This window comes from Lycorma delicatula, chromosome 7, assembly GCF_047948215.1.
Source record: "Lycorma delicatula isolate Av1 chromosome 7, ASM4794821v1, whole genome shotgun sequence".
NCBI lineage: Eukaryota > Metazoa > Arthropoda > Insecta > Hemiptera > Fulgoridae > Lycorma > Lycorma delicatula.
Genome location: NC_134461.1, coordinates 39,547,599 through 39,575,133, shown reverse-complemented (window position 1 = coordinate 39,575,133; position 27,535 = coordinate 39,547,599). Strand labels below are relative to the sequence as shown.

Genomic DNA, 27,535 nt, shown 5'->3' with positions numbered 1-27,535 from the left:
ATGTTTGGAGTGTCGCTTTATATGAAAGTGAAACTTGGACAATCGGAGTATCTGAGAAGAAAAGATTAGAAGCTTTTGAAATGTGGTGCTATAGGAAAATGTTAAAAATCAGATGGGTGGATAAAGTGACAAATGAAGAGGTATTGCAGCAAATAGATAAAGAAAGAAGCATTTGGAAAAATATAGTTAAAAGAAGAGACAGACTTGTAGGCCACATACTAAGGCATCCTAGAATAATCGCTTTAATATTGGATGGACAGGTAGAAGGAAAAAATTGTGTAGGCAGGCCACGTTTGAAATATGTAAAACAAATTGTTAGGGATGTACGATGTAGAGGGTATACTGAAATGAAACGACTAGCACTAGATAGGGAATCTTGGAGAGCTGCATCAAACCAGTCAAATGACTGAAGACAAAAAAAAAAATATATCAGCCATTTACGTGTTACTACCTGATTTGTATGTACTCCTTGTAATTTGTTCTGCTTGCATAATATTTATTGTGAGAGTGTCATGTTTGAATGTGGATATGATACATTTGAGCACATGTGCTCTCAGCAGTATAAAAGAGATGTAAGGTATTGCATAACATCAGTTTAATTTTGAATATGAAGAGTGCATCTAGTGCATTTATTTATGTATTTATAAGCATAGTTTTTAATGAAAATAGTAATTGATGTTTCGGTTTTTTAGTGTGAGGCCAAATGGTTGACTGCTTTTTTTTTCAATTAGATTCTTATACAGAATTGATAAATTTGTGAAAAATGAAGAGAGCCATCTGTATTCAGTTAATCGATTGATAAAAAGACAAGATTGTACAATGACAGTTATTTAAATTATGGTTTTACCTCATTGGATGGAAAGCTACATTGCGTTGTTTGTTTTCAAGTCCTCTCTAATGAAAGCATGAAGGCATCAAAATTAATTCGACACTTGGAAAATAAATATCTGGATCATAAAAATAAACCCTTGGTATTTTTTGAAAGAAAATTACATACTCTGAGAAATCAACAACATTCAATTTATAAATCAAGCTATTCTGATAAAAGTACATTTGAAGCATCTTATATTGTAGCATTAAGAGTAGCTAAGATGTCCAAACCCCATACAATCACTAAAAACCTCATATTACTTGGTTTTTTTTTTAGTGCAGTAAACAATTGATATGGTCAGTGTTTTAATAGGTGTGGAAGAAACAAAAGAATTGAAAAAAATTCTACTTTCAGATGACACTTTATCAAGACGAATCAATGACATGGCTGCCAATACTTGTGATCAGATCTTATGTTTTATGAGTTATGAATGTGACAGGGACAGATCACTGAAAGAAAATATGATTTGTTTTACAAATCTATACCTGTCATGCAATAGGATAATGTCTTTTTGATGTTTTATTATGTTGCTGCTAAAATTTATACCTTAGATTTGACAAAATGTATTGCGGTATGTAGTGATGATATAAGGCAATAACAGGAAAGAACAGTGGATTTCTAAAAAACTAAAAGATCGTCTTTTAGTTTGGCAGAATGGATGCACTACTTCCTTCACATGCGACTTGCTCTTGTCACAAAATTTAGTTAATTTTATTAAGAAGTCGACCATTAAAAAATTGGCTATTTGCTAAACTATGCGATGAAATGGGTGAAAATAAAAAATCTCTTCTTTTCCACACAGAAGTAAGATGGTTATTGCAGGGGAAAGTGTTAACCCAGTTATTGGATTTACAAGTTGAATTAATGTTTTTCCAGGAAACAAATGCCATTATTAATGTTCTTTAAAGAATATAAAATAACTGATATATTTTCATATTTAAACACACAACGTTCATACTTTGATTAAGAACCTTGACAATTGGATTGTTTGCCTAAAGAAAGCAAACATTTTAATATATTGTCACTCGCTTCCAGTTATATTGAGATAAATTTGGACAAAGAAGACACCACTATTGTTCATCATAGTTTAGATATCATGAAGATGCATTTGTGTGAGCTAAAAATTCAATTGGTGGAGTATTTCCAGGAAGATAAAAATAGTTTCTTAAAGAAATGGGTACTGAATCCATTTATTGAAAACGTTGCAGCTACCAAGTTACCAGTTGAAATTCACAATCAGCTCATTGAAATGTCTGCTGATAAAACTACAACCTACAATTCACATCTGAAGATTTAGATATGTTTTGGCTTGCATGTCAAAATCAACATGGAAATTTAGTTTAGTCACAGAAGCATTAAAAATATTAATCCCTTTCGTCACATCTTACCTCTGTGAAAAGGTTTTTTTATCTATTATTGTACTAAATACTAAATATAGGAATCATCTTTTGTCATTTTAAAACAATTTGCTTTTGTGTGTTTCTAACATACGTTCATGGAGAAATGTCAAAATGAAAAAAACTCAACCATTTCGTTAATTTATTCTCTTTACATGTTTACTTATAAATGTACATAAATTGTTTATTATAAATGAATTTTTTTTCTCATAAAATGATTTAATTATTGTTTACATGAAAAGTTGTACGCTAATTTCACAACTCCCCTTTCATATCACCTTGATCCCTGTGGGATCGTGACTCCAGGTTGAGAAATGTTGCATTAAAGCTTTGCGATATTGAATTCAGTTAGCATAATTTTAGTAGTGTACACAGAGTACTATTATTCATTCTTCTCTTTTTTTCTGTTTAACCTCCAGAACTGCCTTAAGGTTATAATTACTTCAGAGGATATGTATGAATGTAAATGAAGTGTAGCCTTGTACAGTTGCATGCAGGTCAATCATTCCTGAGATGTGTGGTTAATTGAAAACCAGCTACCTAAGAACAGTATCCACGATCTAGTATTCAAATCCGTTTAAAAGTAACTGCCTTTACTAAGATTTGAACCTTAATACTATCATTCATTCTAGAAGCATTCATCTGTTTGGCCAAGAGTGATTTCTATGAAACTGATTATTGGCTCATTGGTCCTCTGTTTATTTTATGTGAAAAATAAAATTTGTTAACGTTTTGTCATAAATAGATAATTATTTATTTTTTAAGGTAAATTTTAATATGATTTCAAGTTCTTTTTATAATGTTTCAGGGGATGTTGTTTTGTGCACTCTTCCTTTGGGTGTTTTGAAACAGTCTACAGCAAGCAATTCACAAGGTTTGCCAAATACTGTGCAGTTTACACCACCGCTACCTGAATGGAAAGTTTCTGCTATTCAACGTCTTGGATTTGGAAATCTGAATAAAGTTGTTCTGTGCTTTGAGCGTATATTTTGGGACCCTAATGCCAACCTTTTCGGACATGTTGGTAGTACTACTGCTAGTAGAGGTAAATTATTTAAAAAAAACATTTTTCCTGTTAAATATTTGTTTGGAATTTTTCCTTTGCTGTTGCAAATATGAAGAACAGGATAGTTATATAATATACCAATTATATGATTAAATGGTTTTCATTAATAGAAAAATAGAATGTATTCAAAATTACAATTATAGTACGAGGGTTATTTTTTTCAAGGTCTGGATCAGTCACGAAATTAAAACCGCAGTGACAATAAAAAATTTCTTATTTGTAACAAGTACTTACATAGTTACGCTATTTCTCTACGTAGTTGCTACTCTGATTTAGAAATTTTTCATAGCGTGGTACCAAATTTCCAATACCCTAGTCATAGAATGGAGCCGCCTGTGTCAGCCATGTTTCTATGGCTGAAAATCCATCTCACACACAGTTTGCGGTACTGAACTCTCTCACTCACAATGGTGTAGAGAGCTGATCTTGAAATTTCTGTACTCAGTACAGAAATTGTGAACCGATGATTTTCTCGAATTGCCTCATCCACTCGCTCAACGAGATTATCGGTTGACACTCGTTTCCTTCCCTGACTGCCTGAATCATGAACATCTGTACGTCCTGCTTTAAAGTTCCTGCACCATTGTCGCACTTTGCTGTCACTCATTGAAGTTTCACTGTACACATTACTTATTCGTCGTTGTATTTCAGCTGCATTACACCCCTCAGCCTGAAGAAATCGAATTACCGCACGCACTTCACACTTGGCAGGAAATGCTATTGTTGTAGACATGTTTACGTGCTAGCTGCGTGTTCAGAACTAAACGAAGTGACGCGGTGTGATTGAAGGGCATTCTAGAGATGCTGCGCCACACATATGTGTAAAGGTACATCCGATTTTTGTGCAGGTTTTTATTTCGTGACCGATCAGACCTTGAAAAAAAATAATCCTCGTATATCAAGTTTGATGTTTTCATTAAAATAATTAAAACTTAATCTTGAAATAGAGCATAATTGCTTTATACAAGTTTGTAAATGGCTGCTCAACTGTTGTAGTGTTATTCCAAGTTGTGTGTGTGTGTATATATGTATGCACGCGCGCGCGTCTGAGAGAATTAAAAAGTTTAAACTATAGAACTGACAACTGTCAGGTCTCAGGAGTGTGTAGCTTGCTTTGTAAATGCATCTATTACTGGAATTGATGTTTATTATACTCATATTTTTAATCCATATTACATCATTTAATAAAGCAGAGTCTATTCTTTTTTTTATGTTTTTCCCTCGTAGTAGCAATGCAAATTTATTTACAGCGTCATTAATAAATAAAATTTCAAAACGTAGGAGTAGTATGTCTTGTATGTATTTACTTCACGTTTCTATTAAATAAAATTTAACATGTTTAAATTAACATGTTAAATACATTTCACGGTATTTATGTCAAACTTCATGTGGTTTCGGTAATTTTAAATAATGTTGGCAGATTAATGTAAAAACTAGCTACTTCTTGTAATTATGTCAGTCTTTATTTGTGAGTGGAATTCCCTGCTTGTCAAATAACTAATTCAGTCCTTTTTTGCCAGGTTATTGACATTATTGTACATTGTGATATTTGGCATTTTCTTGTATATTTAAATTTTTATAAATTTACTCAAAATGTTTTAAAATATTATTATAATGTGCTTGTCTGATCTTATTGTATTAATAAATATTATATGTATATTATTAACAATTATTGCTTTATGTTTTATATAATGGTTCATTAATGCAGTCTTATAGATAGAAATAGTTTGTTTTATTTTTGTAGATGTGAAAAATGTTTGTAACAAACCAGATGCCATCACTGGAAGTGGTTTCTAAGAAATGACAAACATATTGAATATGCTTGTTATTAATATCTCATATTTTTTTAGTCAAGATTTTAATGTTTCTCGTATCAAATTCATCTATCTGATATATATTTTGAAATTTGACCATATTATTTATTGACTGTGTTATTTGGTATTATTGTCTGTTGTTATTCCAACAAACTTAATAGACTGAATAAATGAAGTAAAAAAATTAAAAAATAATTTACATATACACATACTGAATAGTGTAATGATAAATTTTATTTTGCATTAAAGATTTGTATATTGTGAGAACATATACTACTTTAGCAGAGAACTATTTCCAATTCTGTGGTTAAATATATGTTTATTGTTAGAATGTGCTAATTATTAACAAAGAAATGAAAGAACAATTTTTTATTAATAGTAAGATATATCCACAAGTATTTAACTAACCTAAATGGAAACTGGACCTATTTTTGTTTAATTTTGGTGTTTTACATGGACAGTTCATTAATTCATTGACATTTTTCTCTTTCTGTTTTTTAATGCCTTTTATTCTTAAGATCATTTTCCAGAAAGTATTCAGTTTACTGTCTCAACCAAGAAGACAGTTTTGTTTTTTAACTATTTAAGGTTCATGTCTCAGTAGATGTAGTGAAAAATACTGCCATATTTCTCCTCCAAGTTAACTAATGGTATCACGTATATAAGTAGCGTATTTTGCTATATAAATGCCTGTAACTTCAATCAATGTTTATGATCTTAGTTTTATTTTATAATGGAATTTTGGTGCATGAAATTAGACAGAATGATTGTATGCAGCGAATGAGTTTGGATTAAAACTCTTACAATTTATGTGTGAGTCTTTTTTTTGGATACAGAGCAGATTGTAATGGCTTTGCTTATGTTATTACATGAGTGTACTTTTCTTGATATCTTTCAGATATCTTTTAAGATGTATTGCTGCTGAAATGGAAAGATATTATTATTTCACTGTGTAATATTTTTAAAATATTTTAGATTTGATAAATCCAAACTAGCAGGCTCTAATTCATTTCAGAGTATTGAGTTGGATTTCTTGTGAAAAAAAATGTATTCTATTGTTCCGTATTTGCATAATGAGGTTTACCCTGATGGGTAAAAACTGATGATGCATTCTAATAATATGTATTGTGATTCTTTTTTTTGTCTTATCCTTTATTACCTTTTTTTACTTCCTTGTACAAAGTAAAGGAAATATTGTGATTGCAAAAAATTTAGATTTTCAGATTTCAACGGAAATATCCATTTTGACCATGCCTCAACTATTTCAACTAGTCTCGGTGTGATGTCTGTACATATGTATCTTGCATAACTCAAAAATGACTAACTGTGGAATGTTGAAATCCAAAATTTCAACATTCCATAATAAAAAAAAACTGGATTTTGGACTTTTTATTAACTGCAGTAATAAGCCCTCATTGGCAGCTTTTCAATGATATATCATAAGTGGTACTTATTTTCTTTGGCTCCAGTTATAGCCTAATAACATTTTATTAATGAAATATTTGGGTCTTAGAAGGGGAAGGCACATTGGTTCGAATCCAATGTAGTTTCCGACTTTTTAATTTAATTTAAGTAGATGAAATTATTAATACTTGTAACCCCTGATGTAAAAAAACTTACAATAAATAATTCCATAATATCAATAAAAAAAATGAATAAATCAAAAGTTATTAGTGAAATAAAATATAAAAATTGTTACAGAGATTAATATATTTAAATTAAAAAAAAGAAAAGGAGATGAAGTCTGATTCGAGTTGATGTGCCTTCCCTTGTAAGATCCAAATATTTCATTAATTAAATCCTTATCTGGCTATAACTCTGGAACCAATAAAATAAGTACCACTTATGATATATCGTTGAATAGCTCTCAATGAGGGCTTATTACTGCAATTAAGAAAAAGTCAAAAATAATAAAGGTTTTTGAATTTTGGGCTTTTTTGGACATTCTTGGTTCTGTCGATTGCATTCAAAAGGGGAGGTGCACAACTAGATGTTACAACAGTCCTAAATCCAAAATTTCAACATACTACAGCCAATCGTTTTTGAGTTATGTGAGATACATACATACATACTTATGTACAGATGTCATGCCGAAACTTGTCAAAATGGATGCAGTGATTGTCAAAATGAATATTTCCATTGAAATCTGAAAATTGAAATTTTTGGCGATCACAGTACTTCTTTTACTTTGTACAAGTAAGTAATTATAAAAATGATTGATTTAATGATTTTTCATTACAATTTATGAAAATGAGAATTATTTTAGACAATATAAAAAAAATTGGCAAATGTATTGCTACAATTCAGGAAAAACAGATAATATAATTTTAAACAATACCATGTTTGTAAAATTAAAAAATTAAGTTAACAATTTATTTTTATAAATTGGAGTAATGTATTACAATTTTTTTCAATGTTGTATTTTTCTTTGTCATTTATTTACTAGAATAAGAATATTAGTATAAAATTTCAGCGAGCTACTGATTAAAAGTGTAGTAAAACTCATATGAAAAGGTATACAGTTAATAATATAAAATAAATTTAAATCTTTAAATAAAATTATGAAATATGAAAATATAATTCCATTTAAACAATATTAAAAGATAAGATTACAATATTGTGCAGATTCAACTTAACAAGAACACGATGTTGATTGGTACAACTGCAGATGAGGTGACACTCTGGAATATCTGTGATTAGGGGAAAATGACCAAGAATAAAAATGGCTTGGAATTATGTGTTGTTATGAAAATGCTGTAGAAATTGAGGTCTCCATTTAAAAATATGAAGTTGAAAAAATGGTAGAGATTTCAGTTATGGCAATAGCGTACTTTAGATGCACTCAAAGTTGAATTAAAGTTGCCCATTTAAAGTTCTTTGTATTTTTACTATTTTATGAGAGCCGATTATGGCTTATGTAAAATGTGAGGAAACAATGTGTAATGGATTATTTCACAACAGAAAGGAATGTATTTATTTATTTGCTGCTTTACACTGTCTAATATAATTTTTCTGATGGCTGTGTGTGTAAAGCATGTGAGGCATAACAGGTATCAGTCAGAGTTGCTGTATTTTATAGTAATGATGTTCACTATTTAGTCAGTCCCTGCAGTGAGCAGAGTGAAGGTGTTTCTGTGTAGGGTTGAATGTCATCTACACTTCAGTAGGATGGGTATGCTGATATGAAATTTCATATTCATGTCATTGAAGAACGTAATAGAAACTTCATATTTATTAGTAAGCCTGGCTTGTTATTTTTGAGAATGACATAATTCTTGGTAATGAAAGATAATTGTTAAGATAAATTTCAGTAATACTGAAATAGGTTTAATAAAATTATTTAACCAGCTGTATGTTTAAAGTCAGTAAATTTGAATTAGCTTTATATCTTATTTCTCAATTAAAATTTTGATTTGCCTGCAATATTTAAAAAATTTAAGGAAATTATTGTTTTTAATTTGTCAAGTGATAATGGCTTAATGCAATTTAAAAAAATGATTAATTGTGATAAAATGTATGTTACATTCAAAATGAAGTGAATTCAAGAAGTGTGTGTTACTGTAACCATGAAGGATGAAGTGTACATTATTTCTATAAGCATGAATCTGTTGATAATACTCATGCAAACCAACTACCTCTACCATGAACTGATAACATCACAAAATTTTGATGCAGGTGCTCTTATTATGCACAGTATTGTAATAATTAAAAGGACAAATGCATCTAATAATTATATATTATATAATCATATTGTATAATTACATTAATGGTCATCCTGACCCCCAAAGGGGTTAAACTTTCACCCAAAGAGATCCTGACACCTTCTGCCATCCCCCCCCCACACTATTCCAACTTCTTATGGGCTTTGTTGGATGTCATCTTCAAAACCTTGCCTTTTGATATATTTCAGTCTGACTCGGCCAGGATGCCACCAAAGGAAATGCCACAAATTACATTCCCAACAGTGTACTATTATTTAGTGAACTCAAAATAGAACACATCTTACTGACTGTTAACTAAGACTGAAAGGACTAAATTAAACAAAGGAACTGAACTACATACCCGTAGATGGTAAAAATGAGTTCAACACACAACATGAAACAATAATATTATATGGAACATTAACAACACGTTAACAGTGAAACAAAACAAAGAACAAAAACATAATTTATAAAACAAAAACAATACAAGAGAAATCCAAGCAGGGTTCAAAATCCCCTCAGTGATCCTTTCTTTTGTTAAGTACACTATAAAACTCTAAACTATTACCAATTCGGCCTGACTCATCCAGTTTACATGGAGATCCAACACTCACTTGATAAGATCAAGCTGACAGATAGCCTCCATGGGCATTAATTTGTACTTCGAGCATTAATAAAGAATATGGTAGGTGTCATCCAATTGTCGATACAGAGGACACAACCCAGAATCTACCAGGCTAAATCTCTCTCTGCTTTCTGACCCTAAAAGCACCATGGCCGGAAAGAAGTTGCATCACATATTTATTAAGATGTACCAAAGAGGTGTCCTGCAAACCAACATTTGGAAAGAGATCATGCATATAACGCCCACCCTCTATCTCATCCCATCTGGCCTGCTCAAGGCATTAACATGTTCAATTTCTCAAACTTTATCCAAAGTCAACTCACTGGACTTCTTAGTAACATAACACTACTGCTTCTCAGTTACAAGCAAGTCTTATCGGTTTCATTTCCTGCAAATTTGAGGAAAATTTGAGAATTACCCGCAAATTTAGCGATAAATTAAAGAATTTTTCACAAATTTGAAAAAATTAATGAATTTCACGCAAATTTGAGAAATTTCAGACAATATCTCCCAAATTTTGTGAAAATTTAAAGAATTGCTTGCAAATTTGCAAAAAATTAAAGAATTTCTTTTAAATTTGTAAAAAATTAAAGAAATTCTCTTAAATTTGGGAAAAATTAATGAATTTCTCACAAATTTAAAAAAAAAATAAAGAATTTTTCTCATGAGAAAAATTATCCCAAAGTTATCTCTAACTATTTAATGATGAAGAGAATATTATTAAGATAAATGATATGATGTTAAGAATTTTACAATTGTAGTTGTATTTTACAATTGTTTTTAGTAATTGTGATAAGCTGATATTTTCTTCTGGTTATGGTGTTAAATGACCTGTTATGTTTTATAATTTGTTTTTACAGTCTATTCTTTTCATAGAATATAGTAAATATTTGGTTTATTAAAGAAGATTGATTGGTAAAGAAGTCTGTTACTTTTGTTTTACATGTTTAAAATTCACTTATTTACAGTTATTTATTTTTCCTTTAACAGGAGAGCTATTTCTGTTCTGGAACCTCTACCGAGCACCTGTGCTTCTAGCCCTTGTTGCGGGGGAAGCAGCTGCAATAATGGAAAATGTAAGTGATGATGTTATAGTAGGACGATGTATTGCTGTACTTAAAGGGATATTTGGCAACTCTGCTGTTCCTCAGGTTGGTAGTTGTTTTTTCTGTTTGCTTAAGTATTATTATTTTTGCCTTTCATTCAGCTGCTATACACTGTTTTGGTGTACTCATATATGACATCCGATAAAGCCCCTCAGAGCTTGGAACGGAGGGGATGGTGTGGTGACCGGTAATGTCACAAGGTGGGTGTCTTCCCCGTATGGGGTTGGGATGTACTCATATATACACACCTACATCTGTTTTGAAAAGTAGGTTTTCCCCCTGTTTTGTTATATACCATCTTAATTTCCTTTGTTTGTTTTATTAGGATTAATTAGCTTTTCAGTAGAAATCTTTACTAATTTTATGTTAAGGAAGTATTGTTTCTGTAGTATATTATGAAGCAATTGCACTTTGTTGCCCATTTGATCTTGATCAAAAAACAACAAAGTGTTGTTTTTTGTTAATTAGACTTTGTGGCAAGCAATGAAAACCCTCCTTTAAGCATCTCTTACATAAATGGATGAGGGAATATTACATGACCTACTTGGTGTGTGTTAATGTGCCCATTATCCAGAGGAAGGTTATCCTTGTCCTACCTAGAAGGTAGGTTGTACTTTCTCATCTCTCATTACTTTTCAATATTCTTGATCCCTTTTCCATCTTATCATTTCTGTAAATGTATGTGTCAGTGTAGTAGGTTCTCTTTGCTGAAGATGTTAGGCTCGGAAGAATCAGGGCATCCCTTATATCTGGTAAGGATGCCTGTAGACAGACGTAAGGAATATTTCCTGTCCAGTGTAATAGGCTATATATTGTATTATGTTGGTATATTGCCTGTTAATGAATCTGGGGCCTCCTAAGAAAAACGCCTTTCCCAGACTTCACATCCAAGCCTGCCTGACTTTTGGATGTGGCTTGGAAAATCTGTACCAATCATTTACTGTTCTAATTTTTATTTTATAAAACTAATGAAAGTACGTTCTCGTGATATATTATTTTGCTTTTTGTGACAATCTCATACTAGAATTTTAAGATTTCAACATTCTGCCTTCATAAATCTTTCTTTCCTTACCATCCTCTGCCAACACCACCAAACAAATGTTTGCTGCCTCACTGAGATATATTTTTCTAGTTGCTGTGCTCAAATTGATATCTATGCCCCAATACCTTCAATGTCATCCACAAATCTTAATGAGTGTAGAGATAGTGTGTTTTTTTCTCACAGAAAGTATCTTAATTTGTTATTTTACACTATTATGATGCATATAAAGCATTAGATTCAATTGAAATTAGTCACAATTCTTTACTCTCAGTAATGGTGTTTATTGTACAGCCAGTCTTGAAATGAACATAGTGAAAATGACATTTGAAGAGTTGAGCAATACCTGAATCTCATTGCGGCTTGACATACTGGAATATAGTCCAAAATGTTATCTTTAGTGAAGAAATCTATGAGCAAATCTTCATTCCTTATTCTCCTTAATAATCCTGACATATGGTGATTGTTATTCTTGGGAATGACTATGTTATTTTTGGATGTGGCGATCTTGTGTAAGGACAGTCATTAAAATTATATTTTCTAATACACATAAATTGTTATTTATTTGTGACACGAATTGGCAGTCAATTTGTAATTCACTTATATGGTGTAAATAACATAAACGTTTTTTTTTCTCATATGGTTCTTTTCTCTAATTTGGTAAATATTTCTTTTGTCTCATATGAAGAGAAAATCATTTTACTTGCATGATTAATTGATAAATGTGTCTCAGCATGAGTTAGAACAATTTTTTCCCGTATGACTAAATATTAAATAACAGAATATCTTGAAAATTGTTTGTTATACATATAGTAATAATGTATAACTAGTAATGAACAAAACAAACTAGAAGTAATGTAATAACTAGAAGTAATGTATAATTTTAATGTAACTATTTCATTGTTTTATACTACAGTTTATACTGTTGAAAAAACTTGTCATATTTTGAATTGAGTGATTTTTAATAGATCTAGAATTAGCTGGACTGAAGTGGCTGAACTTGCGTATTTAACTGCTGGCATTATTGAGCTAAATCAATCTCAAAATTCAAGAAAAAGTTATATTTTTTCTGTTGAATTAAATAAGATTTTTAGTTTATGTAACTAAAAATTATATTATAGTATTATATATATATATATATATATAGTACTTATTTTGCTGTAATATGTTATAATATTTTTTCTATCTTTTTTTTTGAACTAACATGTTAATATTTTTTCTCTATGATTTTCTTTTTTTTCTTTTTCAGCCAAAAGAGACTGTGGTTACTCGTTGGCGTGCTGATCCGTGGGCTCGTGGTTCATATTCATTTGTAGCAGTGGGATCATCTGGAAGCGATTATGATATGTTAGCTGCTCCAGTTACTCCACCACAAGTATTAATATCTTCCACCAGTTCTGCTTCTACTCCTGGAACTAATCCGCCACTTCCTCGATTGTATTTTGCAGGTATTTTTAATTCTATTGTTATATGCTAGTTCAATAAGGTGAAGATGAGTTTTCTGTCATCTGGTAGGTCCCGCCAAACAGCTGATGTACAAGACGTAGATAGTACATAGTAGAAACTATTGGTCTTCTTCCATTTTGATATCACCAATTTATTGAAGTTTCTCTTATTTTCTCCTATTAACTTACAGAGATTTAGTAGTATTTATTTGTAGTTTTGATTTTGAACATTGTAGTGCAGCATTTCTCAACCTTTCAGTATTTGCGACCCAATTTTCAATCATAATTTTCATTGCACCCCCTCCTCTCACACAATAGCATTGTATACAATAATATTGTATTTTGGAGCTAAAGCTACACTATGATCTTAATTACAAACCTTACAAATTACCAAGAATAAGTAAATTTAGTGATATTTGGCAATACTGATCCGCTGCATTGACAAAACCAGAATCGATGCCTCTCTATTGCTGTTTATCATTCTCTGTCATTCTACTCTGTCTTTGACATTCTCGTATCTTCGCAAGAAGTTCTGATTTGTCTCGAACATTCTGGAATGTCTGTGCAAACATGAATAAATGATGTACCTTGTTCAATTACAGCCAGTCTTAGTTGAGTTGATCCTTCTATTGCTTTCAAATCTATCATGAATGAGTATGTTGTAATTTGCATGCTAGTTGCAATTCACGGTATTAAATATTCGTTGCAGTAGATTTATACAGAATCATGGATAAATTTTGAAGTGGGTATAAGCGAATTAGATGAGAGTGAAGCATCAGCAAGTGCACAGACAAGCATGGTTCTGAAAATAAAATCAAGACCACTTAAATTTTGGGTTCACCAGTACTGTAATAAATGAAGAAGAAAGGCAAAGCCCCTGTGTGTCTCTTCTAAAAAATTTGGCAGCAGACAGCATAAAACCTAATAAACTTAAACAAAATTTGGAAACGCTTTGTAGTGAGTATGTTAACAAACTCCAAGAATTCTTTGAACTAAAATCATGAAAAGCAGCAAACATAATTTTTAAAAAAACTTTGTGAATGAAAAAGCTTTATTTGCCTCTTATAAAGTTTCATATAAAATAGCCAGATGTAAAAAGGCTCATACCATTATTGAATAGCTTATTTTGGCAGCTGCAATTGAGATTGTAGAAACTATGTTGGAGATAATTTTGCCAAACAATTATAGTCCAAGTCCATACCTCTGTGAAATAATACTGTTGCTAGTGAAGTTGGTGATATAGCTGAAGATGTACAGCATCAGCTTTTCGGGAAGTTGCGTGACAAATTATTTTCAGTTGAGCTTGATGAGGGAACAGATAGCAAAAAAGATGCTCATTTCATTGCCTATGTTCGATTTTGTGGTGGTATGTTAGCAGTAAAAGAACAACTTTTCTGCAAACTGATAAAACTCAAAGCAATAACAAAGTCACATTATTTGCTACCTTAAATGATTTTATATATGAGGCAATCATAGAGTGGAAAAATTGCATCAGAATATGCACTGATGGTGCTCGTTCAATGTCTGTAAGATTCTGAAGTATACAAGCACTTATGAAACAAAAATCTCCACAGTGTGTCTGGACACATTGCATGATCCACAGAGAAGCTCTGGATTCCAAAGAAATGAGTCCTGGTCTGAATATCTTGCTAATGACAGTTGTAACCATAGTAATTCCATAAAAATTTGATCCTAAAATCAAGAATCTTTTCTTCACTTTGTAAAGACATGGGTGCAGTTCATTCAGCATTATTATTTGATTGGGAAGCAAGATGGTTATCACATGGGAAATTTTTGCAATGTGTTTATGAATTAAGAGATGAAATTGCCATTTTTCTAGATGCAGAAAAAAGACCAGAATCCGACAACTTTCGAGATCGTTTATTTTTTATGGAATTGAACTACTTGGTTGACATATTTGAGAAAATAAATATCTTCAATCTTCAACTTCAAGGACCAAATAAACATATGTTGGAAACGAGTGATAAAGTTAATGCTTTTTTTAAAAAATTGGAATTGTGGAACAGACATCTAAAGCAAATATTATTAATAAATTAATAATTAATAAATTTATAAATTAATTAATTAATCTACTTGAAGCAGCAGTGAAAAAAATGAGTTGATGAAATACTTAATTATTATTCTAACCCTTTGACATTTTTCAAAAGTCTTCACTAAATGTTTTGGTCATTATTCAAAATGTGTTTGCCAGAAGATCAACCCGTGTTTTTTTTAAATTTAGTTTTATTTAAAAGAAAAACATTATTTTTTCATTTTCACTGAATTTTCAGGGCTGGATTAGGCTAACTAAAACTGTAACTGGATGTCTTTAGGTGAAGCAGTGTAATAAAATAAAAATATAAATTTTTAGCTATTAGACTGTGCTAATTTACAAGAAATAATAATTTTCTTCTATTCTGAATTGACTTTCAAATTTTATTTTATTTTTTAATGAGGTTTCCATTATTTGGGTTTCATTTATGATTACCTAAGGCACATTAAAAAATTGGTAAAGTAATGTAACTACCAAATACATTTGATAATTGTTAAGAAAACCTGCCAAATGCAAATATATTTTCATGGTTTTCCCATGTAATAAACTTATAATAATTTTTATACTATAAATGCAGTTTATAATAAGTTTGATTTGTTTATAGGAATAGGTATTTATTTCATAATATTCATCTAGTACTTTTGTATTATTGTTTGTTCAGTGCTCTATATTTATTTGGTGGATTATGGTTTCAAGCACATGGCTTTTACATAATGATCTGAAATTTTTTTAATACTCTACCAACTTAACAAAATTGTCTTATTTATAAACTATTTGGTATTTGCATAGTGAAAAATTCCAGCACTGTTTGGTGAAGATGGACACAATAGCAACTGAAACCACAAATATATGATTTTTAAATGTTAAGTTTTTAAATAGAGTTGTTTCAAGTTGCTATTAAAAAATTATGTTTTATAATTTATTTAGTTTACTTACTCCTGGGTGCTACAGGCCAATGTGACTTGGGCTCCTGAACATAGCTTTGCCATCTGTCTCAGTCCTCTGCCTGTCTTCTCCAAATGAAAACGCCAAGCGTTTTCCACATCACATCCATCCATCTATTCTGTGTGTGGTCTTCCTTTTCTTCTATTGTACATTGTTTCCCTCCATATCCTCCTTGCCATCCTCTTCTCTCCCATTCTTGCCACATGAGCTATCCATATAACTCTTCCTGATTTTACAAAACCTTATTAGAGTATAAGGTTTTATTCATTTTCCAGTAAGTCATTAATTTCAGCATTCTTTCTCACACTCCACCATATAGTTGGTTTTGATAACAGGCGTGATTTAAATACTACGATAAAAAACTTCATTTCCTGCAATAATTATTTTATTTATCTTATTAAATACTTTTCCATTACTACCCATCAGCACACCCAAGTACACAACAATCTCAACATGTTTGAAAATATAATTTCTTATTTCTATATTTCTTGCATGTTTTCTACTTGCTGATGGTGATATCTTCATATAGTTTCACACCAACTTCATTAATCTTAAGTCTCTCACTTCCATCACCCTCCTCCAGCATACTGAATACCTCCCTCCATGACAGTATTGCCCTCACCATAAATGACAACATTATTCACATATGCATGTACATATGCACATAGTCTGTTTATAATGGTCCCATTTCCCACAACACTCTTAACTACCTCTTGAAGTGCCACATTAAACAAGAGAGTTGACCATTCATCCCCTTGTCTCACTCCAAACCTTATCAGAAAACGTCTTCCAACAAAATTACCTCATTTCACTCTCAAATGTTTTTCATCAAGGATAATCTTGATCAATAAACAAGTTTTAATGGTTTACCAAATCTCTTTCTAGTGCTTCTATTACATTTCTCATTGATACACTACCAAAGGTCTCTTTGTACAGTCAATAAAGAGCAGATGCAGGTCAATATCATATTCGTCACATTTTTCCATTGCTTTTATTATTGTGAAAATGCTCTCTTCTGAAACCACACTAACTACTTCCACAAACAAAATAAGATTTTATTCCTTTGTAATAAATTTATTCCTCTGTAATTTTATTCCTTTTTTTTTTTATTCCTTTGTAATAAAGTATTTCTAAAGATCTTTTTTTATTTTTACTTTCTTGTTCGAAGTAAAGGGTATTGTGATCACAAAAAATTTTGGTTTTCAGATTTCAATGAAAATAACCATTTTGACCATCCCTGAATCCATTTTGATTAGTTTTGGCATGACATTTGTATGTACGTACGTATGTATGTATGTATTTTGCATAACTCAAAAACAATTAGCCATAGGATGTTGAAATTTTGGATTTAGGACTGTTGTAATATCAAGTTGTGCACCTCCCCTTTCAGTTGCAATTGGCTGAACCAAAAGTGTCCAAAAATGACCAAAATCAAAAACATTTTGATTTTTGTGTTCTTCTTAACTGCAATAATTAACCCTTATTGAGAACTTTTCAACGATATATCATAAGTGGTAATTATTTTCATTGGTTCCAGAGTTATAGACAAATGAAATTATAATTAATGAAATATTTGGATCTTATAAGAGGAAGACACATTGGGTCGAATCAGACAGGGATCGCCCTGTTTTTTTTCTTAACTGTTTTTTTTAATCATTTTTTAATTTTAATTAATTAAACATAATTTTTTTAAAAATTATATTGATTTATTAATAATTACAATAATACCATATCATTGCTTAACCTGCAGTTATCATCACCACCTAACTCAAATCCATACACTCCTATCCCTTTTCTTCTATTATGATTGCTCATTGCAGTGTGGCTGTTACTGTTTCCTTACTTCATCCTCCTTCTTCCCATTCAAAACCTCCTCAAAGAGGAGAGTTTGGAGAGTTTCCATCTCTCCAAAACTACCATCATTATCAGCAATCTGTCCACCTTTATCCTTACAAACCTTCATTCTTGACCCATCAGGTTGGCCAACTCTCGTAGAATAAAAGAAATCCTCCTTTTTCTGCTCCTCATCTCCGTTGTAGGAGCAAAAGCATACATTTCTAAATTTACCTCTCAGCCTTTTCTTTCTTTTTTCTGTTTAGCTTCTGGGAATTACTGTAGGTATTACTTCATAGGATGAATAGGGATGATATGTATGTGTAAATGAAGTGTAGTCTTGTACAGCCTCAGTTCGACCATTCCTGAGATGTGTGGTTAATTGTAATCAGACCACCAAAGAACACTGATCTAGTACTCGAATCCATATAAAAATAAGTGCTTTTACTAGGACTTGAATGCTGGAACTCTGAAATTCCAAATTAGCTGATTTGGGAAGATGTGTTTACCACTAGACCAACCCAGTTGGTTTACCTCTCAGCCTAATTATACATGACACTGGTTTAAAACTTAACAGCTTTCTTCTCATTTCTTTACAGATAAAGAAACTGATCCCATCTTAACCTTTCACACAATGAGAAATCCTTTTATTTGTCCATTGCACCATCTCATCTCCTGTAGGGCCACCATGTCCATCCTACAATGTAACAGCTCTGATGATGCTCTCCTGTCCATATCCTTATCTCTTTTCCACACTTCCCCATTCACATTCATATTCGTACGCCATTTAATTTTTGACAAGGCCTGTCCATTAAGAGACTTGTTTCCTGGTTTGGTAACAATAAATTCTTTACATGGTTGGGGAGTTAGCCTGATACAAGAATCCCAACCTGGTGGACTAGGAGATGTTAAGTTGGAGAGTTCCCTTCTCCTAGGAGGTTTGCTTCCACCATAGCTCATAGAGTGCATCCTACCCTGGATATTGTTCAGATAAACTCTGTAGGCTTTTCTGCCCTTTCTACTGTTGGGAATTTCTTCTTCATCCATCTTTAAGATGGATGAAGAAGAAATTGTTAGCCAGTTTACACCTGTTATCCTATACAGAGTGCTACAATCCAGTGCCAGATTGACCCTGGTTTTTTAATGAGGTTGATATACTCCTCCTGGTCCTCCCCTAATCACTTGCATGACGAGGCTGCAAAAAGCATCATTGACAGAGTTTTTTATAATTTATTTAAGTAATTAAAAATATGTTGTAATTTCTCTAAATTAAAGATTAAGTCATTCAGAAACATTACTAAAATATTTGTGACATTTCAATGTAACAGCTGAAATTTGTGAATGAGCAAAAAATAAGATGTCCATTAGATAGTAATGTAGAGTTTCAACCCGGAAATTAAATTATCTTGCTGTGTGATATAACAACATAAACTATATACAGGTTTCATTTAAAACAGTTCCATGTTGGAAGAAAATGGCGTTTTTTTAAATGATGTGGTTGAGTTCGATTATTAATTTTTTTTTGTCATATAAGTTCAAGTTTACATTTTTTGAAGTGTTGTTTTCCTTTTTATAAATCTTTTAAATGGATCTTAAGTCTTTTTGTAGTGTAGATGTTGGTATTGGTTCTTGAGAATAAATTAAAAAAAATAACAGCAGTTTGGTATACAAAAGTTATTTACTTTTTCAATTGTTTGTATTCTTTAGCCAAGTTTCATTCAACTAACCGCACAGTTCTAAAGACTCCATTGGCAAGAATCCAGGTGCTCCCAATTTAATTTAGTTCTTCAGATGAAAGATGAGGCTGAGTATTCGTTTTTATTGTATTCTCCATTCTTACTTTTTTAGAATCTATAATCCAGATTTGTTTGTTTCTTAGTATTATACTATTTTTTTTTTCATTTCTATTCTTTATAAGCTAAGGATATTGATTCATAATATATTTTAATCTGTTGCTGAAAAGTTATATTCCAATCTAAGAAGTGGTGGTGGGGTAGGCTGCCATTTTAATGCAGTTTTAAAAAAAGTTAGGATTTTGTTTAATGGTTAATGCATTCAGGCATTAAATTTTGGTTTGTTTGGCATTGTTGTTACATTTTATTATGTAATAATGCTTTCTTTATAATAACACAGCTCTTTACGTAAAAAAGAAATGTTAAAGGATCTGGTTGTGGTTTAAAAAAGTTAGGTGATTCAAGAAGAATGCACTTACCAGATTGCTATTTCTGCTGCAAGATTAGTGTGAGACAGGTTAGCATGCATGGCTCATCTTGTTTACACATCAGCTTCAGATTTAGTTTTAATGGCACCAATCCGAATCATTTTTCTTCCTAATCTAAAAAAAAAAATTATTTTTTTTGTATTTTACATAATCTATTTTGTTTTTTCCATTATAGTTTTTTTGATACGTAAAATTAAAATTATTAATTTTTTTACAGGTGAACATACTATACGCAACTATCCAGCTACTGTCCATGGTGCATTCTTAAGTGGCCTACGTGAAGGTGGTCGTATTGCTGATCAATTTTTAGGATGCCCTTATGCACCCAATCCTTCTGTGCCACCAACAAATGAGTAGTTTTATAACGTTTCCTTTCCTTTTATTTTTTGAATTTTCTTAATTATCATACTGTATGTTTTTTTTATTTTAAATAAAAACTGTTTTGACGAAATAAATTTTTCATAAGTAAATTATTTGTGTAAAAATATTGTTTGGAACAACCTTACTTACCTCTGTGTATATCATAAAAATAATGATTTTACTACTTGCGAAATATTGAATAAAGTAACAGATCTAGGTAATATACCCTATTTTAAATGATACAGTATTTAAAGCATGACTTTTTCATCGTACATAAATGATTGTGATTACCTCTCCCAGAGACCACTGAATAACAAAAGATGAAATTGAAAATACAAGTAACAAAAATACAAAATAATAAAGTAAGAAAATCTTACATATGCAATTACACTGTAGATTTTATAATAAAAAATTATTAGGACTGATAAAAATAATCTTAATAAGTGCAGTTATACCCAAAGATTAGAATTTTGTCGGTTAGTGATGATTTACTGTCATCCCGATTTTTTTCATGATTTTTCAGTTATAAAAGTTTTTATTCATGGCTTTACAGGAAATAAATTTAAAAAATTTTTCACAGTATGTAATTATACACAAAGTAAAAATTGACGTTAAAGAATTTTTTATTGAAAATTTTATTATTTTACTATCTTTTCACTGTTATCATTTATCAACGTATACAAGTATATATAAATTTATTTGATATAAAATAATTATGTTATTATATAAAATATATCTATATATATAAAAATGTTAAGTTCATTTGTGTACGCTTCAAAAACTCAAAATGTTCTGCACCGATTGAGCTCAAATTTTAGCATGATATATAACCCGCATCAAAGATTGTTTTCATCTATTTTTAATAAATCAATCTATCTATTTTTAATTTGTACATTTTTAATTTGGAAATGTAAACAAAGGAAAACCAATCAGATCAATGCAAGATGGCCGCTGTCAAACACAACAACCAAATTTCTTTGAATTATATTTAACAGCTAAAACCCCCGACGGGGAGTCTTATTCTTTAAGACTTTGGGGGTTGACGTCCCCACGGGCCTAGCCTCTGCAGGCCCACTATACAATGAGCTGCGGAACACTTTACATTATACACATATACTACACCAAGAACACTACATAAATTACAACATACACACATACACAATTACACAACAACAATGGATGGAACAACGGATGGGTGAATGGCTCTACGTAGTGAGTCTCGAACGATGTCCTCTGGGCACCAGGGCGAACCCAGTTGTATTTAGCTCTAGCTCCAGTACGCGTGTGCTCTGCTGGAGTGGTCCATTTTTCGCCGGTACTCGTGGGACCAAAATTTCAGTTCCAACAATAAACACAATGATGGTTGGTGGTCCATCTGAAAAAACCACCAAATACAGTCTTGTGAAGAGACCTCGGTCAGCTTTGTCTGACGAGGATAAAAGTCCTACTGAAGAGAACCACAACTTGTTAGAATCGAAATATAAAAATATTAGATTCGTTGTTCTCAGAAATAGTCAGGAAGGTGGCTCCCTTCAAAAGGTTTCACCTTTCTTAATTAACAAAACCATAACAGGTGCAAGTGGCTCCCCGAAGAATATCAGGAAATTACGCGACGGATTCAACACTGTGGTGACACGTACATACGTTGCAGTTGACTTCGAATATGTGTGTCCAGTTGCAGAATGATCTATCAGCTGAGGTATTCTCATGACAGTTACTGGACAATGGAAACGGACAGCTGCCAGTCGATGAGACGTCTAGACGAATATCATTTCCTGATAATTTTTGTAATTTAGTAACATCGAAAGAAGAACTGATCGAAAAAGTATTTCCTTATATTCAAATTAATCATAGAAATCACAATTGGCTCAGTGAACGAGCTATCCTTGCCGCAAAGAATAAAGATGTCTATCAACTTAATAATGTTATTCAAAGTGAGGAAATTACATATAAGTCGATAGACACCGTTGTGAAAGCAGATGAAGTAGTTAATTATCCAACGGAATTTTTAAACTCACTTGATCTGCCAGGGATGCCACCACACATATTAAAATTGAAAATAGGTGTGCCAGTTATCCTGTTGCGGAATATTAATCAGCCAAAATTCTGCAACGGCACGCGACTTGAAGTTAAGAAATTAAGAAGTTAAGAATAACGTAGTGGAAGCAACGATTTTAACGGGGCCTTTCAAAGGTGAAGATGTCCTCATTCTTCGAATATCCATGATCCCGACCGATACACCATTTCAATTTAAAAGATTGCAATTCCCAATTCGATTGGCATTTGCAATCACAATCAATAAAGCTCAAGGTCAATCTTTAGAATTGTGTGGTTTAGATTTAGATGCGGATTGCTTCTCACATGGACAACTGTATGTGCGTGTTCCCAATGCGGCAAACCAGATAGCCTTTATATCTATGCAGACAGTGGAAAAACAAAAAAAATATTGTATGTCCACAAGTATTGCAATATTTAACTTCTATGACACGTGTATGCTTTGTTTTGTTTCTCATCCATGCAACCACAATGTGCCACAGCGAAGCGTGGCGGGTACAGCTAGTATATATATATATATATATATATATATATACACTCACACAAATAAACTATACATACGTACTTATAAACAGCAGTTACATAAAATACTTTAAAAGAGACTGAATTAGGAATCATTAACTTTCTATTTTAATATGTGTAGTTTTACTTGTTGATTAGGATTCTAGGTAGTCATGTATAATATTTGATCAGATGCTCTTGGTAGCTAAAGGGGTAAAAAAAGATATTTTCTTTACAATATCTAACAATATTGATTTCTAAATAAATGCTATCAGATATTTTGAAAGTTTTCATTTCTTGCAGTTTGTCCTTTTACTTTTTACTATATACCGTAAACAATAACTGAAGAACGTTTCTTTATTTTTGCATTTTTTGACCCAAAGGAAAGAATGCTGTTTGTACTTAATTTTTTTAATTTACAGTTAACTTGAATAGGAAAAAAGTGTTTGAAACAAAAGGTTTAGAGAAGTTATTTCCTTAAAATTTTTATTTACCATCAAAATTGGAAGATATTGACAATTTTTTAAAAATATAATATAATTTTTGGGAAGAATTTTGTTATGATGAATAATAAAAAAAATTTATATAGCTTTTTCAAATTTGTGAAAATTTTTAATAGTTTATAATTAGAGATTACAACAACATAATAACTATAAGATAATGAATTTGGTTTTTAATACTAGTCTAGATCAGCATATAATAAATATGGAATGAACTCATTGTAAATAAAACTTTCATTACTAAAGTCATTTTAGAAATTAAAATTACAAATATGAATTTACATGAACAAATGAAATTGCTGTAAAAGGTTCTTTTATTAATTAAGTCATAAAAATTTAATTTAAAGCATGGTAGATGAAAGCTTATGCAATGTGGAGCAGTGTTAGGAGCAATCTAATCAGCAGTTGGATATTTTCATTTGGAGATGAAATTATAATAAATTTATAATTAAGAATTTATATTTTTAATTATAATTAAAATATATAATTATAAATATTAATTAATAAATTAATTATAAATATTTTTTAAATTTATTTTTTTTTCTATTATAATTGCCTGAATTATAATAGAAATGTAGTTAAATAAAAAAATCCCACATATTTATTATAATTTAATGATTCCATATAAACTGAAAAAATTATTTTATTTTTGATGAAATTTTTTTATTCATATCAAATCTAAATTTTAAAAAAAATCATCAATTTTACTGTGATCAACTAAGATGATGATCGCTTATAGTCAAGTACATAAATAAAGCATTGTAATTATTTTTTTCTTTAATATTGCAGAATTATTTCTGAAAAAAATATTTTAAAATAATGTTACAAAATTTTTTCAAGATCTTTAAACTGCTTATACTTTTTAGTCATATTTTAATCAAATTATTATCATACATTGCATGAGTCTAATTAGTGGGTTAATTTGTATTTAAAAAGATAACATCATATTTATTTATAAAATAATTTATAATTTCAGTCAATCATTTACTATACAAAGTAACAAAATAGTGAAGTTTTTATTTCATTCACTTAAATTAACTACCACAATTTTTGACAAACGTTTTTATGAGTTTTTATAAAAGATTTCTTATTCATTCCATTTCTAATAATACATCATTATTGATGCTTAATTAATTGCATTTTTAATTTCCACCCTTAATTTGGGGATGTTTGCAAAAATAATGGTAGAATATCTTATTATCACCTTCATAACTGTGTAAAATTTCATTAATAGACAATGTCAGGAAGTATGTTAGTTTGATGCAAGATTTGAGGACAAACATGAAAAAAAAAATATTGTGAGTTAAAGAAAAGCAAGTAAAAATATAGATTTTTTGAATATTATGTTTACATCATTGTCAATATGAAGATAGAGTAAAAAAAAGAGAAAAAATAAATTGTAGGAAATAATTTGTCGATACCTTTTGTTTCAACTATTTTTTGTCCTTAGTTTTTTAATTAAATAAGAAAAATCTAAAAAGCATTCTTTAAGGGATAAAAATGCAAAAATTAAAAAAAAAATTAATTAAAACTGTTGCTTTTTAATTGTATGTTATAAAAAAGAAACTAAAAACAAAATTCTACCAAAAAAATGTATAACCAATAAAAAATTAACTAAGATTTTTTTTTTGAAGGGGTGAATAATGATGAAATTTTATTGTAATATTATTACCAAAAGTTTAAATAAAACCAAAAAAGTCTTGAAATGTTATAAAAATTTATATTTTAAACTTGGTTCAACTCCCCACCATCAATATTGCTCCCAAAGTATCTTTTTGGGAGCAATATTAACTCAAATGTTAATTTACAATGAAAAAAAAAAGAAAAAGTGAAATGTAAGAAAACCCTCCAACCGTGAATTAAATAACAACCACTTAGAAAAGTATTTCCTTCCTAAGTGAATAAATGAATCAGTTGCACTATTATTATGCTCAGGAAGACATAAAAGAAATTTATTAAATATATTCAATAAATAAAAATATAACTTTTTCAATTTTTGGGGAAGGGAGAATTTTGAGAAATTGGCCCCCAAAATATCCCCATCCCCTGAAGATATTGATCCCAAATTTTTACTAACCAAAATTTAGTGATTGGGTAGATAGGAATGCAGGGCTGGATGTCATCTGTAATTTAGAAGGTGGTTTTTTCTTGCTGCTGTAACAATTTATTCAACTAATCTGTGAGCAACATATGTATATAATTTTCTGTGAATATTTGCTAATTAAGACATGACAATAATTAATAAATTTTAGAGTGATAAATGCAAATAATTAATTTAAGTATATGTTACAACAAAGCTTGCCAATAAGTATAGAAGTCAACATAACTGCTGATAAATTGGCTGGTCTCAGTTCAGTTACTGACATGGGTCTATCATTTTTTGACTGTTGTTTTGCTTCATCTCATCTTCAAAAAGTAGTCTGTGTTGCAAGAAACAGTGTTATTTAAACTAACAATTTATGAAATTTTCAATTACTCTGATGGAATAACAATTCAATTTTCTAACATCGTTTTATTATAAACATTTGAATTGACTGATGTACACCACATTTTATTCATTGTATGTTCATATAAATGTAGGTGTGTAAAGTAAAAATGTTTTTTTAATAATGGCAGAAGATATTTCAGAAACGATTGGATTTTATAACGTTAAAATATCACACACTAGCTACCATATCCATTCATAACAGAAATAAAATGAATGCTTTGTTCATTAATTAACAAAGAGCTAGTTGTCCCTGGAGGCTTAATTGTGGAAACGCTTGTTAAAAGTAGTGAATGAGTACTTTGAGGTGTGACTGTATATTTCATGCCCCATGGGATCTGAGATACTGTCATCCGTCATCTAATATAATAGACTAATTTATATTATTCAAATTTAATACGGAATGTCCATAAATACACATACAGGCTATTACATTTTTGATAGATTAATTAGTAACCCACATTAATACATTTTTGTAATGAAAACACTGTTTTCTCCCCTACATAAGTCATTTGTAAATTAGGTAAATGAATATTTTTTATAATCATATTTTAAATTAATTAACTTTGAAATGAAATTTTTTGTAAAAATTATTTTTTTTTTTTTACTAAAACTCTTAAGCTTTTTTTTTGTATTATTTCATTACATTACATAAAAATTTTCCATGAAAAGATTTTTAAGTATAATATATATTTCTCCCTCTATGAATCATGAGACCTTACTGTTGGGAGGGGGCTTGAGTGGTCAGTGATAAAGAATAGCTGGACCAAAGGTACAACCATATTGGAGAGGTATCTGTTGAGAGCCAGACTAAGGAATGATTCCTGAAACAGAGCAGCAGCTCTTTCAGTAGTTATTAAGGGCGTAGGTCAGGATGACTTAAACGGCCATATCAACATCACTCAATTCTCAGAGTACTGCGCAGCTGAAAGCCATGGAAAACTATAGCTGCTTTTTTTTCCAAGAAAATGTTCTGAATTTTCATATAAAAATGATGGAGGCACCTTCCTTGGTAAAATATTCCGGAGGTAAACTAGTCCCTCATTCGGGTCTCCGGGTGGGCACTACTAAGGAAGGGGTCACCAGAAAATTAAAAAATAACATTCTACGAGTTAGTGCATAGAATGTTAGAAGTCTAAAAAAGGTTGGTAGGTTAGAAATTTTAAAGAGGGAAATGGATAGGGTAAATCTAGATATAGTAGGAATTAGTGAGGTTTGGTGGAAAGAGGAAAACGACTTTTGGTCAGGTGATTATAGAATAATTAACTCAGCTTCAAATAATGGCCAAGCAGGAGTACGTTTTGTAATGAACAAGAAGATAGGGAAGAGAGTAGAGTATTTCAAAATGCATAATGATCGAAACATTGTAATAAGGATAAAATCGAAACCTAAACCGACAATGATTGTTAACATCTATATGCCTACAAGCACCCATGATGATGAGGTAGAGTGTGAATATGAAGAAATTGACGAATCAATTAAACACATAAAAGGAGATGAAAATTTAATAATAGTAGG

General features: G+C 30.7%; 1 protein-coding gene across 1 annotated transcript in view; it reads left to right on the top strand.

Annotated features, from left to right (window-relative positions):
- LOC142327455 (lysine-specific histone demethylase 1A-like) overlaps positions 1–20,580 on the top strand; it is a gene marked incomplete at its 5' end in the record, with an annotated part of 421,213 nt that extends 400,633 nt beyond the window's left edge. Inside the window, 4 exons of the mRNA XM_075370548.1 lie at positions 3,077–3,313; positions 10,465–10,625; positions 12,869–13,067; positions 20,334–20,580. Coding sequence (XP_075226663.1) covers positions 3,077–3,313; positions 10,465–10,625; positions 12,869–13,067; positions 20,334–20,473 — 737 coding nt within the window. The remainder of the gene's footprint in view (positions 1–3,076; positions 3,314–10,464; positions 10,626–12,868; positions 13,068–20,333) is intronic.
- Between the last annotated feature and the right edge of the window lie 6,955 nt (positions 20,581–27,535).